At 43.3% G+C, this 15,244-nt stretch overlaps 2 protein-coding genes across 2 annotated transcripts in view; both read left to right on the top strand.

Annotated features, from left to right (window-relative positions):
• Window positions 1-15,244, top strand: part of ARL9 (ADP ribosylation factor like GTPase 9) — a 202,288-nt gene that overhangs the window by 43,258 nt on the left and 143,786 nt on the right. The window lies entirely within an intron of this gene.
• The window catches only part of SPMAP2L (sperm microtubule associated protein 2 like), a 51,631-nt gene that overhangs the window by 25,216 nt on the left and 11,171 nt on the right, over window positions 1-15,244 (top strand). Inside the window, exons 5-7 of the mRNA XM_056111189.1 lie at window positions 4,356-4,484; window positions 6,288-6,425; window positions 6,517-6,525. Of these exons, the coding sequence (XP_055967164.1) occupies window positions 4,356-4,484; window positions 6,288-6,425; window positions 6,517-6,525 (276 nt within the window). The remainder of the gene's footprint in view (window positions 1-4,355; window positions 4,485-6,287; window positions 6,426-6,516; window positions 6,526-15,244) is intronic.

Here is a 15,244-nt window from a genome sequence, read left to right as displayed (position 1 = left end):
GTCCAGGCTTTGCATTCTCTCCCCTCTGTCTCTTTCCTTCTTTATTTGTCAGGGGAACACTGTCACCCTCAACAGTGTTCAGAGGGCCATCGGGATCACACTTGGACGTGCCAGGGTCAAATCTGAGCCTTTTGTATCGAGGTGCATGCTCCATCACTCGAGATATCTCCCGGGCTCCACATTTTCTAGTTTTTAATGACCAAAATTTTCAGCTTGCTGATAATCACATAAAGTAGCACTGATGATGCTTTGGGAGGCACCTTTGGGACCACATATTATGGACTTAACTGCTTTGAATTTGAAGCAGCAAATAGTGGGTTCTCAGCAATGAATAGAAAACATGAAATATACCTTTTAGCTGGTTTCTAGCACAGCGGGTAGGGCGTTCGCCTTACAAGCGGCCAACATGGCCGACCCGAGTTCGATTCCTCCGCCCCTCTCGGAGAGCCCGGCAAGCTACCGAGAGTATTCGATATGCCAGACACAGTAACAACAAAGTCTCCAATGGAGACGTTACTGGGCCCGCTCGAGCAAATCGACGATCAACGGGAGGGCCTTTACTTACTTTTTAGCTGGTTTCTAACCTCTGACTTCTTTACCTCTCTTCACCTGTAATCCTATCCAAAGGCACCCTTCATCTTTCTCTGTTATTGCCATTGATGTTCTCCTGACCAAATCCTGTTGTCCATTGGTTTTCACCATCACACCCCCCTTTCATATCTAAGTTACATTCACAAATCACACAACACAAATCATCCTGTTATTCGTCGATTGCCTCGAGCAGGCCCCAGTAAAGTCTCTTTCATCCTAGCCCTGAGGTTATATTCAAGGCTCTTTAGGAGAATTAGACCCTTCATTGTTACTGGTATTTGGCATATTGGGTACGCCCTGGGTGGGGAGTTTGCTAGACTCTGCCGTGTGGGCAGGCTACATTTGGTAGCCTGCCAGTTTGTCCAAAGTAGGAATGAGATGATAAGATGATAAGATTCGAGCCGCGCGGTTCCGGGAGCTGGTTTTTATAGTCTCTGAGTCTTGGCCGTTGATGGGATTACATGGCGCCAGGGGGCCAGTTGGTGGGTATGACCCCTGCCTACTGGAATTTGGAGGATCTGGGTGGAGGATGCTCGGCCCCAATCCAAGTAGGCTTGGAGATCTCGGCCCTGGAACCCGCGTGGATTTGTCCCTCTGCCAGTACCTTCATGTGTGCGGAGAGTGGTCTCAGCATGGTGGTGGCTGGTCCTGGAGGTCTTCAGCTGCCGGAGCCCTGGTCGGGGCTGGGAGGAAAGCTCAACCCGCTCCCCTCCAAGGGGCCTCGGCAAGGACAGCCAGGCACGGGGGCAGGAGACTGCACTGTTCTCTTCCATTAGATGCCTTTAAATACAAGCGATGCATTTTTGTTTTGACATCTTCCTTTCCTTGTGTTCCCCATCATGGTGCTTTTACCTCGACCTTTTCCCCTTTGAAGTTTCCGAAACATTGGAGTGCCTGGATTAGACTGGCATTTAGAATATATATATATATATATATATATATATATATATATATATATATATCCATGGTATGGAGAAAAAAAGATAATGGGTTCTGGACTAAGTCAAAAACAATATGGATAAGGAGAAATGAAAGATGTGAACCATGTTTAAAAAATGGAATCCTCAGAATGAAGGTGGTGTGGGATATTAATAAGTATTTCTGGCTTATGCCTTGGGAGCAGAGAAACCAAGCTTCTGTGGAGTATGAAGGTGGCAAATGCTGAATTCCTTCTCCTCCTGCCTTTTCAACAAGTGAATTCAGCAAGTGAATTCAGGCCCAGAAGCAAAGAGACCAGCATCAGGAGATGAGGGAGGGTAGCAATCACTACAGGTGTGGTGCTTGCTCACTCCTGGAGAGACTTCAGGACTTGAGAGAAGGAGGGAGGTGGCATTTCACCCAGCACCACCACTTCTGGGAACATATTCTGCGTCCCTAAAAATGCACAGCAGAAACACCATCTGAACTTCTGTGTTCATTGGAACACTTTTTATACTAGCCAGAATCTGGAAACAACCCGAGTGCCCAAGAACAGATGACTGGATAAAGAAATTATGGCACATCTACACAATGGAATACTATGCAGCCATTAGTAAAAATGGAGTCATGAAATTTGCTTATAAATGGATGGACATGGAGAGTATCATGCTCAGTGAAAAAAGTCGGGAGGAGAGAGACAGATATAGAATGATTGTATTCTCTTGTGGAATATTAAAAAAAAAAAAGGCCTGAAACTAATATTCAAGCACAGGGAAAACAAGCCAGGAGGATTGGTCAGTGTTTGGAGGCTTGCCACAAGTGTGTGGGGATGGAGGGCACATATGATAGAGAAGGCGCCAGTATGACAATAATTGGAAATGAACACTCTGGAAAGATCTGAGTATTAAAAATACAGTGATCTGTATTGCAAACCATAATGCCCAAAAGGAAGGGGAGAAGAGAGTGTGTGTTGGAACATTATATGGCTGAAACCCAAACATGAACAAATTTGTAACAATGTATCTCACTGTGACTCAATTTAAAAAAATTAAAATTAAAAAAAAAAGGAAGGAGGTGGCCACCTGGAGTGTTTGTCACCAGGTTCAGAATGGAGAGGCCGTCCTCCAGAGTGCGGTGGAGCACTGGAGAGTCTAGTTCCTAGTTGAGGTGTTGGGGGAGCAGATGAACATCACATTGCAGAGGCCAGACAGCCAGTGAGCAGCCGGGAATAAGGACTAAGGGGAAGACTCCCTGTGCCCTGGGAATAAAGACTGAGGGGAAGACTCCCTGTGCCCTGGCTGGGACCATCAGACCATGCTTGTTCAAGGTAGGGAATCACCACTCAACCAGTGACCCTCCTCTGGGGGTCAGCTGAAGTTTGAGCATGGGGGCATCACTGGGGCCAAAAAAGATCCACCTGTAGTTCTTCACAAGCAAAGTTCCTCTTGCATATCTGGTCTTGGGGCAACCAGACCCCCAAGTTCTGCACATGCCTGGGATTGTCACTCAGATTGGGGTCCCAACTCTAGCGATTGCAGACTACTCAGAGGAGCAGTGACTCAAATTCCAAAGGCACCAACAAAATCAACGATACCCAGAGGCTTCAGATCACCCTCCCTGTATTGGCCTGTAGAAAGTGGAAGGAGCTCGTAGGAATTATGCAGAGTGAAGTAAGACAAGGTAAAAGACAAGCACTGATTGTGGGCAACCCGAAGCTGAGGTTGCTGGACTGATGGAGCAAATAGAAGACAAGCAGTGGGCATTAAGGGTAGCGCTGAGCTTTAAAGAAGCAATCCCAGCGCTGAGGAGAAGGGCGTGGGATGAGGGTGATAAATTGGGGGTGGGTGTAAAATAATCAAAGGAACAAAATTAAGTAGTAAAAGTTTATAAACAAAAAATATCGATGAATCTGAACACAACAAAACCGGAACTCTTTGAAAGGAATGAGTTGGCAAATTGGATTAGGTTGTCAAGTCAGGTTATTGAGTTATTTTTTCCTTTCAAAGCCTCTTCTGCCTTCCCAGCTCATGTCATCAAAAATATTCGACTTCAGTTTGACTTGTGTTTCTAATGCTCTGTCCAATCCTGGATTATTCCAACTTCTTATTCATACCCTCCCTTGGGTTGGCCCTCATTTCCGGCAGTCTCTCTTATTTTCTTTCACGAATCCTTTTTTTTAGGTTGACCTTAGACTGATTTCTCCTTTTCTCTCCCCCTACACAATAAGCACACCTATTTCCCATGGTTGTTGAGAAATCTGGTGTCTGTAGAGCACTTACTCCAGTGCCTGGCACACAGTAAGTATTCACCAATGGTAACTATACTGTATTATTGCTGTATGGTACAAGGCTTCATTCCAAGTGGGAGCATGAAATATACCCCCATTTTATATTACCCTCCCATAGTATCAATTTCATGCACTCAGAAAGAACTATGTCTTGCTGAGGGAGAGCTCAATAACTGAGCACTTGCAAAGTATGCTACATATGGTCACCTGAGCACCACCAGGAGTGACCCCCTCAGCCCTCCAGGAGTAACCCTGGCCCCCTAATACAGTGCTGGGTGTGGACCCTCCCCACCCAAAAAAAGAAAGAGAAAGAAAATAAACATCTTAAACAGAGTTCTTTTGGGTTACCATCTTTAAGAAAGCCGATTAAAACGTGTATTTTGTTCTCATTTTAACCCCCATAAATCATTGATCTGTTTCTGATGCCTGGAAATGATAAGACTGTAACAGAGGTAGCTGGGAGGTGAATTATATCTGTATCAAAATCATCAAGAGCAATTTCTAGTGATCCAGTGACTATCTTATTGCTTTCTTTTTTTGTTGTTGTTTTATTTAACAGAAGACTGCTTTGGGGTAATCAAGATTCCATTTACCCTGTTTCCCCATTTGCTTTGAAGAGTCATTTGACCAGAAGACTCGAGAGCCTTGCCGAGCCCAAGGAGGTCTCCTACAGATATGTACCTGACAGGTGAGTGGCCCACCCATCAAATCTCTCCATCAGGAAGAAGGAAAAAGAAACTGGAACTCCAGCCTTTTTAAAAAGCAATACATTGTCCAATCTACTAATTTTACTAAGATTAACCCTAATCATTGATCTGTTTCTGATGCCTGGAAATTATAAGACTGTAATGGAGGTAGCTGTGAGGTGAACCCTAATCTTAGGGTTAATCTTAGTAAAATTAGTAGATTGGACAATGTAGCCCTGTAGCACTGTCCTCCCATTGTTCATCGATTTTCTCGAGCGGGCACCAGGTAATGTCTCCATTGTGAGACTTGTTGTTACTGTTTTTGGCATATTGAGTATGTCACGGGTAGCTTGCCAGGCTCTGCCATGCGGGTGGAATACTCTCGGTAGCTTGCCGGGCTCTCTGAGAGGGGCAGAGGAATCGAACTCAGGTCAGCCACGTGCAAGGCAAACACTCTACCGGCTATGCTATCGCTCCAGCCCTGGACAATGTATTGCTTCTAAATGCTTAATTCACCAAAATTATTAACTTCAACTGTGTGTTTGTGGTTTGGGGGCCATACCTGGTGGTTTTGAGGGCATATTCCTGACTCTGTACTCAGGGATCACTGCTGGTGGGCTCAGGAAACCATGTAGAGTGCTGGGGACTCAAACCTGGTTCTAGAGCAGGGAAGGCACTTACAAGGCAAATGCCTTACCTGCTGTTCGATCTCTCCAGCCCCTAAAGTCATTTACTTCTGCAAAAGGTATTATTTCTGTGTCATGGCATGAGGACATGCTTGTGCTATGACTTTAAGTGAAAAACACTTAACATATGATGCTTATGTTATGGAACCATTTATATCTAAACAAAAATCTATTCCCCAAACACACCAAGATATTTATTTCCCATCTCACCATATTTATCTACATACAGCTGTATCTTCTCTCTCTCTCTCTCTCTCTCTCTCTCTCTCTCTCTCTCTCGGTTTTGTTTTGATTTTTGGGCCACATTTAGTGGTTCTATGGGATTACTCCTGGATCAGTGCACGGTTATCACTCCTAATGGTGCATGGAGGACCATGTGTTGCCAGAGAACTCCTGCATGCAGTGTGTGCTTTACCCATTGAGGTACCTCTCCAGCACCCTTCTCTCACTTCAGATGCTGTTTTTTTCTTTTCTAAATTTAATTTTATTTTTATAAAGTTGATCATAATCATTTATTACATTCAATTCCAACACCAATCCCGCCATCATTACAAACTTCTCACCACCATTTTTTCAAATTTTCCTAATCCAAGTGGTCTAACTTAGCTTTTCAGATAAACTTTCCCTGGCTACATTTAGATATAAAAAAGGCTCCCCTAAAAGTCTTTGTCTCTGCTTGCTGCATGTGCCTGAGCACAGCTGGATGTGATCCTTAAAACACCCGAAGAAACAAAACACCAGAATCTTTGCTTCAACCACATGTGCCTAGTATAACTCTCCAATGATCTAACCTCTGTCCCTGCTTATTGCATCCTGTATAGATACGAAAGAAAACATTTGGTTTTAAATGCAACAGAGTTTTCATCAGCATATTTGGGGCCTATTTTAGAGTATGTAATTTATTTATTAAGGAAAAAATTTTATGTGGAAGTAGACTATTAGAAACCTGTGGGTTGGTGAGTAACTGATAGTTGTACCATTTCTAATTTCTCCCCACAAAGAAAAGAACTCAGCATTTAAGGACTTTTATACCTAGACCTGGGAGGGCCAGTGTTAGACTTTACGAAGATAATTTGGATTCATGCTTGTTTTCCTCCTTTTCTCTTCTGCTTCTTGCAGAATTCAGTATAACTTCAGCTGTGGTAGAGATTCTGTCATCTGGGAAATTCCTTCTCCTGCACTGTTTGCTCATCCATCCAAAAGGATCCAGAAGCTCGCACAGCCCAACAAAATCAAGAAAAATGTACAACAAGAGAGGTAGAGTTCCTTGAGAAATTTGGTGAAGTTTACAATTTTGTTCTTGTTTTTTTCCCCAAGAAAGTCCCAGAGTTTGAACCCAGAGCCTCAGACCTATGAGGTATGAACTTTACCACTTACTTAGCTCTCCACCAGCCCCTGTTCATGATGATTACAATGATGTATTATATTTTATAACTTATTTTTATGATAGTTTAGGTAACATGGTTATAATGATGTTAACATGTATGATACTGACGTACAAAGTTATTGCACCTCACCACCAACAAAGTGTCCAAGACCTTACACCACTGACCCTAGAAACTCTAGTCCACCTGTTCATTCCCCCATACCTAGCCCCTCCACTGTTTCGTAATGAGTTTATAACCCATGTCAAGGGTTTGTCATTGAGTGATGCTGTCTGTTCCCTTGTTTCGTTGCTCTGTCTACCACAGACAAGTGAGATCATCCAATACTTACCCTCTCCCCACCCCCTCACTTATTTTGATTAATTATATTAATAATAGAGCAAATTACTGTTCAAATTATTTCATCTTTTATTATAGCTGCATAATATCCATATATATATATATATATATATATCACTGTCATTGTCCTCCTGTTGTTCATTGATTTGTTCGAGTGGACCCAGTAACATTGTGAAACTTGTTGTTATTGTGTTTGTCATATCGAATACATCACGGGTAGCTTGCCAGGCTTTGCCGCACTGGAGAGATACTCTCAATAGCTTGCCGGGTTCTCCGAGATGGGTGGAGGAATCACACTCAGGTCGACCGGGTCGGCTGCATGCAAGGCAAACTCCCTACTCGCTGTGCTATCGCTCCAGCCAAGTTCAATTCCTCTGCCCCTCTTGGCGGGCTGACGAGAGTATCTCGCCCGCCCAGCAAAGCCCGGCAAGCTACCCGTGACGTATTCAATATGCCAAACACAGTAACAAGTCTCACAATGTTAACGGGCCCGCTCGAGCAAATTGATGAACAATGGGAGAACAGTGACAGTGATATATATATATATGCACCATCTTTTTTTGGAGGGGTGGCCCACACCCAGCAATGCTTAGGGCTTACTCTTGCCTCTGTCTCAGGCCTCACTCCTAGTGAGGCTCAGGGGACCATCTGAGGTACTGGGAGCTGAGTCCAGGTCAGCTGCATGCAAGGCAAGTGCCCAAACCACTGTACCTTCCCTCTGGTCCCACTACAACTTCTTTATCCTTTCATCTGTTGTTGGACATTTGGGTTGTTTCCACATGCTTACTATTGTACAATGACTATTGGCTATTGTTCACTGCCATGAACATAGATGTTACTATAGTTTTTTTAAATGAATGTTTGTATGTTTTTGGTATAGATCCCAACCCCTGTTCAGATTCTAGTATATTTGGCTTCTTTTTTTATGTAGGAGTACTGCTGTTTATTCAGCCACTGATTAGCTGATTGAATTGGGCATGAACTCCACCTGACTTTTTTTTTAAATTTTTTATAATTTTTTTTATTGAATCACCGTGAGAGCAGTTAAAAGCTTTTGGGTCTAAGTCTCAATCATACAATGAAACATCTGTACCTTCACCAGTGCCCATTCTCCACCCCCAACAACCCCAGTATACCCTCATCCCACACCCTTCCCCTAGCTGTGGGGCAGATGATTTCCACATTACTCTCTCTCTCTACTTTGATCACATTCAATATCTTGACACCAGAGCCACCATTATTATTTGAGATCTTACCCCAACACTCAGATCTGCTGAAAAGGCAACAGTAGACAATTTGTTTTCTATTGCTGGTTATGAATAACATATGATGTCACGTGGCTGCAGTGTGGCAGCGCAATTTTGAAATTCCGAAATTTTAACACTTAAATCTGGAGGGATTTCTGACAAACCTGCTGGGTTCTGAGATTTGCTCCTGAGTCTCTGGGACCATGGCCATTAAGCAGCTTGCTCAGGAGTCAGAGAGGCCGTTTGTGGGCGATGACTTGGGTTCTCGTTGGGACGGGGAGGAAAGGACCGGCTCCACCCCCATCCTGTGAGGCCAAACATGTCTCATCACTGTGGGCCCAAACCTGACTGTCCAATGGCCTCTGACGGATGGCGGCCACCAAACCACCAAGGGGGAGCAGGCCGAGGGACAGCACCCTTTCCCCTCTGGGGTGGCCCAGAGACAGTAACCTACTGCGGGGTCTGGACGCATTTCTGCCAAAAGCCGCTGGGTTTCGAGATTTTTTTCTGAGTCTCTGGGATCACGGCCGTTAATCAGCTTGATCAGGAGCCAGAGAGGCCGTTTGTGGACTTGGGGTCTCGTTGGGACAGGGAGGAAAGTAACGGCTCCACCCCCATCCCGTGAGGCCCTGAGTTTCTTGTCACTGCGGGTCCAAACCTGACTGTCCAGTGGCCTCTGGAGGATGAGGGCCACTGGACCACCAGGGGGAATAGGCCAAGGCACGAAACCTATTCCCACCTGGCTTGGCCCAGCACCGGTAACCTACTGCAGGGATCGGACGCATTTCTGCCAAAAGCCATTGGGTTTTGAGATTTGTTTCTCAGTCTCTGGGAACATGGCCATTAAGCAATTCAATATGAATCAGAGAGGCCATGCCTCCAATTATATAGCTGAGCCGGAGGTGATTTGTGGGTGTGTCTCCCACATGCCTAGCTTTTGGCCGTTTACTTTCTTGGTAAACTTTGCCCTAAGCTTTTGGGATCTGGCCAAAGGCACAGCAGCAATTTTGGGGTATCTGGAAGTCTGAAGGTGCCATCAGGCTGCTGATGTACTCTCCTCACAGGTACAGACTGACCTGCTGACGGCACCATACCCCCATATTTGGCTTCTTAAACTAAATATTTATTCATGTTTCAAAGGATCAGGGTACAAAAATCAAAGTACTGCAACCATTGTAAGTAAAAAAAAATTATCATCAATAACAATACGTTCAAATTGTGAAGTTAAAATTCACACTGACAACGTATCATTGTCACAAATTAATAGGAAATATGCAATGAAGCATTATATATTTTTGCATGTACAAATCTATAATACAAACCTTAATGTATGTACTAAGGTTTTCTTTTCTCTCTGACATTCAAATCCTTCTCCTTTTGCTTAAAATTCTTTTTGTAAATAATATAGGAGTACTGATATTTATTTAGCCATTGATTAAGCTGATTGAATTGGGATGAATTCCACTTGCTTAAAATTTCTTATCTTTAAAGAAAAGCTTAGGGGCTGGAGAGAGTACAATGGTTAAGGCTTTTGTATACAGCTGATCCAGGTTTGAACCCTGATACTGCATATGGTCTCTTGAGCACTGGCAGGAATAAAAGTGATCCCAGCCCCTCTTGCCAAATAAATTGAAAGAATATTGTTTAGGCAATAACTTCTATATTGGAGCTAAGATTATGATGTGGTTTTTGGAAAATGTCAGATGGCACAAACAGAATATGTACATTCCTGGGATGTGATAGTATTATTCTCTAGTACTTTAGACAGGATTCTTTAGGTGCCTGTGTCTACTAATGGATACTAGACTTAAGAAACTGATAATGCACATTTGAGACTATGCAGAAGAAGATGAATGAGATGTTAAAGCTTCTGGGAACCACGTTAAATAAACAAGTTAAGGGAAACAATAAATTTAGTTTAAAGAGACCAGAAAAAAAAACTACACGCGTTTCAAAGGTTGAAACATGAGTGAGAAAGCAAAAGTGCTTTATGTTGATCCTAGAGCTAGGAACTAGGAGTAGAACAAGGAACAGAGCAACAAATGTCAGCTACGTGTAGAAATATTTCGAATGAGCTATACCATAGTGGAAACATTCCTTGAGAAAAATAAGTCTTTACCCATGAAAGTATTCAAATACAGGCTGGAGTGGTGACTTTACATGGATTTTGGAAAAGATTCCTGCTTCCACAGAGATTGGGCTGGACATCCTTTTCTATCTTAGAATCCAGGGAAAGAGGCCCACTTCTTACACAAAATTTCATTTGCTTGTTTGTTAGAAAAATCTAAAAATTTGGTCAAACTATATGTAAAATGGGCTGGAGCGATAGCACAGCGGGTAAGGCATTTGCCTTGCACGCAGCCAACATGGCCAACCCGAGTTCGATTCTTCCGCTCCTCTCGAAGAGCCCGGCAAGCTACCGAGGGTATCTCACCCGCATGGCAAAGCCTGGCAAGCTACCCGTGACGCATTCGATATGCCAAACACAGTATCAAGTCTCACAATGTTACTGGGCCGGCTCAAGCAAATCGATGAACAATGGGAGGACAGTGACAGTGATATGTAAAACATAGGAAGTTATGTAAAGATATTTATAAACCAGAGGAAGATCTTACTGATACCTCTTTGGGAAGGGAAGTGACAAGGGTTTGGTGGACCATCTCGAGCTGGTGATAGAATCAGGATCTTGCATACAAGACAAGCACTTTAACCCCTGCACTAGTATTTCAGTCCTCATTTCTTTTTTTTAGTGACCTGAGTATTTTATTTTATTTTAGGAGGGTGGGGGCATACCTTGTGGTCTTTAGGGCTTAGTTCTGACTCTGTGCTCAGGTCCTGGCAGTGCTAGGTACCCACATGTGGTGCTGAGTGTGGAACCTGGATCAGCTGCAGGCAGGAATGTCTCCACTCTCTCTAGTATCTCTCCAGCCTGGGAGAACTGAGTTTTTCATGTTTCATGTAAGTGAAACCTCTTTGAGTGCTAAAGCTTTCAATTTTTCTAAAAGTCTGTTCCCCTGCTTTGGTTAAGCTCTGCTACGAAACATAACCTTTGTTAGTGTGAGATCATTAATATGAGCACCTGCCAAGAGCTTAATACAAAAATCCACCCAGGAGTTGTTGAAGTCCAAAACACTGTTTTCCCCTGGCTAATGTGTCTAATGTCTGTGCTTTTAGATTATGTGATATCTACTTCTCCATCGTCCTGTCCTTTCTTTTTTTGTCAGAAAATAGCCTCTAACTAGGCTCTTATCAGTCAAGGGGGAAAGTAAGAAGATGATAACAGGAAGTGGTGCTGGAGTGATAACACAGCGGGTAGGGTATTTGCCTTGCACGCGGCCGACCTGGGGTTCGATTCCCAGCATCCCATGTGGTCCCCTGAGAAACACCAAGAATGGTTCCTGAGTGCATGAGCCAGGAGTAACCCCTGTGCATCACCGGGTGTGACCCAAAAAGCCAAAAAAAAAATAAAAAATAAAAAAAGAATGATAACAGGAAGTAATGGGGAGCAGGGGTCAGGGCCTCAGGTACATTGGTAACAAGCAGGGGTGACGTAGCTATAGATGCAAACCACAGAGCTAGCCACATTGAAAACATGCGATCCAAACTACAACACCCAAACTTAAAAATGTGCCTGCTGTACCTGTGAGGCAAGTGCATCAGCAGCCTGATGGCACCTTCAGACTTCCAGATACCCCAAAATTGCTGTTGTGCCTTTGGCCAGACCCCAAAAACATGGGGCAAAGTTTACCAAGAAAGTAAACGGCCAAAAGTTAGGTATGTGGGAAACCCACCCACAAAGCACCTCCAGATCAGCTATATAATTGGAGGCATGGCCTCTCTGGTTCCTGATCAAACTGCTTAATGGCCATGATCCCAGAGACTCAGAAACAAATCTCGAAGCCCAAAGGCTTTTGGCAGAAATGCGTCCGGTCTCTGCAGTATGTTACCGGTGCTGGGTCAACCCAGGTGGGAATAGGTTTCATGCCTTGGCCTGTTCCCCCTGACAGCCCGCTGACTGCCATCCTCCAGAGGCCACTGGACAGTCAGGTTTGGGCCCACAGTGACGAGACACACAAGGCCTCACGGGATGGGGGTGAAGCCAGTCCTGTCCTCTCCACCCCAACGAGACCCCAAGTCATCGCCCACGAACGGCCTCTCTGGCTCCTGATCAAGCTGCTTAATGGCCATGGTCCCAGAGACTCAGAAACAAATCTCGAAACCCAGTGGCTTTTGGCAGAAATGCATCTGGACCACGCAGTAGGTTACTGTTGCCAGGCCACCCCAGGGGGGAAAGGGTGTTGTCCCTCCGCCTCCTTCCCCCTGGCGGCTCGGTGGCCGTCATCCTCCAGAGGCCATTGGACAGTCAGGTTTGGGTCCACAGTTCGAGATATTTTGGACCTCACAGGATGGGGGTAGAGCTGGTTCTGTCCTCCCCACCCCAACGAGACCTCAAGTCATCACCCACGAACGACCTTTTTGGCTCCTGATCAAGCTGCTTAATGGCCATGATCCCAGAGACTCAGGAGCAAATCTCAGAACCCAGCAGGTTTTGGCAGAAATCCCTCCAGATTTAAGTGTTAAAATTTCGGAATTTCAAAATTGCGCAGCCGCTACTGCAGCCGCACAACATCATATGTTATTCATAACCAGCAATAGAAAACAAATTGTCTACTGTTGCCTTTTCAGCAGATCTGAGTGTTGGGGTAAAATCTCAAATAATAATGGCGGGTCTGGTGTTGAAATATTGAATGTGATCAAAGTAGAGAGAGAGTAATGTGGAAATCATCTGCCCCACAGGTAGGGGGAGGGTGTGAGATGGGGGTATACTGAGGTTGTTGGGGGTGGAGAATGGGCACTGGTGAAGGTGTGGTTGTTTCATTGTATGACCAAGACTTAGACCCAAAAGCTTTGTAACTGCTCTCACGGTGATTCAATAAATAAAATTATAAAAAATGAAAAAAAAAAGGTAAGCTGGAGTTCATGCACAATTCAATCAGCTAATCAGTGGCTGAATAAATAGCAGTACTCCTACATTTAAAAAAAATAAATAAAAATAAAAATGTGCCTGTCAAGGTTTCAGGCTGGGGGTTGGAGTGGGGGAGGGGGCAGAGAACTTGAGAACACTGGTGGAGGGAAGCTGAAACAGGTGGTGGGATTGATGCTACAGCATTTTATGTCTAAAACTCAACTATTAATAACTTTGTAAATCAGTTCTTTAATATAATTAAAATTAAAAACAAAATCTTCTGTAAACTGGAAATACCGTCAAGCTTATTAGGGAGGAGAACTAGGGTGAGAAACAAGTGCTTGATGAAGATATACAGGGCCTGCCAGCAAATATATGATGTAAGCGCAGACCTTATAGTTTACTCTTTTCTCTTTAGAGTAGCTCACCAGCCAATCCAAGACAGCACAGGAAAGAATCATAGGGTTGACTGATTTTTGACAAGGTCACTATCATAATTTAATTGAGAAAAAACGATTCTTTTACTTTTCAATTTATTTTGTTTTGGGCTACACCCGGTGGTGCTCAGGGCTTATTCCTGACCCTGAGCTCAGGGATCATTCCTGGAGGGGCTCGGAGTTTCATGTGGAGTGCAGGAGATCCAACGCATGTTGAATGCGTGAAAGGCAAATACCTTGCCTGCTGTATTATCACTCAGCCTCAGAATCTTTTAAACAAATGGTGCTGGTCTCTGTGTAAGCTCTCACTTACAGCACTTCAATCTGGAGGTGCCTGTACCTTCCCTTAGGATACGGCTTTATTTTGGGTGGTGCTATCTCTCTCACTCGCGCACTTGCTCAATCGCTCTCTCCTAAAAATACTGTTTTATTCACACACACAAAATTTAAATGGTGCTGGAGTAAATGTCTCTTCATATGCTGAGGCATAGGGTTTTGTTTATACTTCATGCCATATAAAAAATGAATTCAAAATAGCTCACAGAGCTAAGTATTAAGAGCTAAAACTATTAAACTCTTACTAGAAAGCAAAGGGATAGATCTATGGCATCTTGAATAAGACAATGTTTTCCTAGACATGGCACCAAAATCATGTGACCAAAACAAATAAATGAATCTACTTTAAAGCAAAAACATTTTTTCATCAAAAGACACTATTGAGAGACAGAAAAGATAATCCACAATTTGGGAAAAGATCTGTAAGTAAGTAAAAAGATATATAAGTAAGCAAATGGTTGTTAATCTGTTAAGGAACTAACATTCAGAATATATAGAGAAGATCTTTAGAAATATATACACAAATCCATTATTTTTTTTAAATTGGTAATGCATTTGTTAGTTTCCAAATAAGATATACAAAGGGTCAATAGACCCATTAAAAATATTTAATATTATTAGTCATTTTTGAAACATTAAAATAATGAGATACTACATGCATCTTCTAGAATGGCATTCATAATTATAACATTAACAATTTAATATACAGAAAACAGGGGGGCATAGTGATAGTACAGTGGGTAGGGCATTTGTCTTGCATGCAGCCGACTCAAGTTTGATCCCCAGCATCCCATATGGTTCCCCAAACATTCCAGGAGTAATTGCTGAATGCAGAACCAGGAGTAAATCCTGAGCATCTCTGAGTGTGGCCCAAAAACCAAATATTATTTATGGTAACCTAAAATTTCTGCTTACTTGGAAAACTTTTCCATTTACTCAAAATGTTAAATATAAAGTTGTAATATTATCTGCAGTTCTACTCTGAAAATGTTCTATACACACTTGTACATGAATATTCACAGATCATTCCATAAGAGTCAAAAGGTGAAGCACTGTCTGTTAGTGGATGCATAGATAAGCAAAGTGTGGCAAATCTATACCATGGAACATTATTCAACCATAAAATGATATGACATTGACACATGGATCTTGAAACATGCTAAGTGAAGGAAGCTAGATATAAGAGCTACATATTTGTATGATACCAAACAAACAACACTGTCCTCTGGTTGTTCATTGATTTGCTCAAGTGGGCCCAGTAAGGTCTCCATTGTGAGACTTGTTGTTACTGTGTTTGGCATATTGAATACGTCACGGGTAGCTTGCCAGGCTTTGCCTCACGGGCGAGATACTCTTGGTAGCTTGC

The sequence above is a fragment of the Sorex fumeus genome, unplaced genomic scaffold, assembly GCF_029834395.1.
Source record: "Sorex fumeus unplaced genomic scaffold, SorFum_2.1 ptg000013l, whole genome shotgun sequence".
Lineage (NCBI taxonomy): Eukaryota > Metazoa > Chordata > Mammalia > Eulipotyphla > Soricidae > Sorex > Sorex fumeus.
This window is presented reverse-complemented; position numbering and strand designations above follow the sequence as displayed.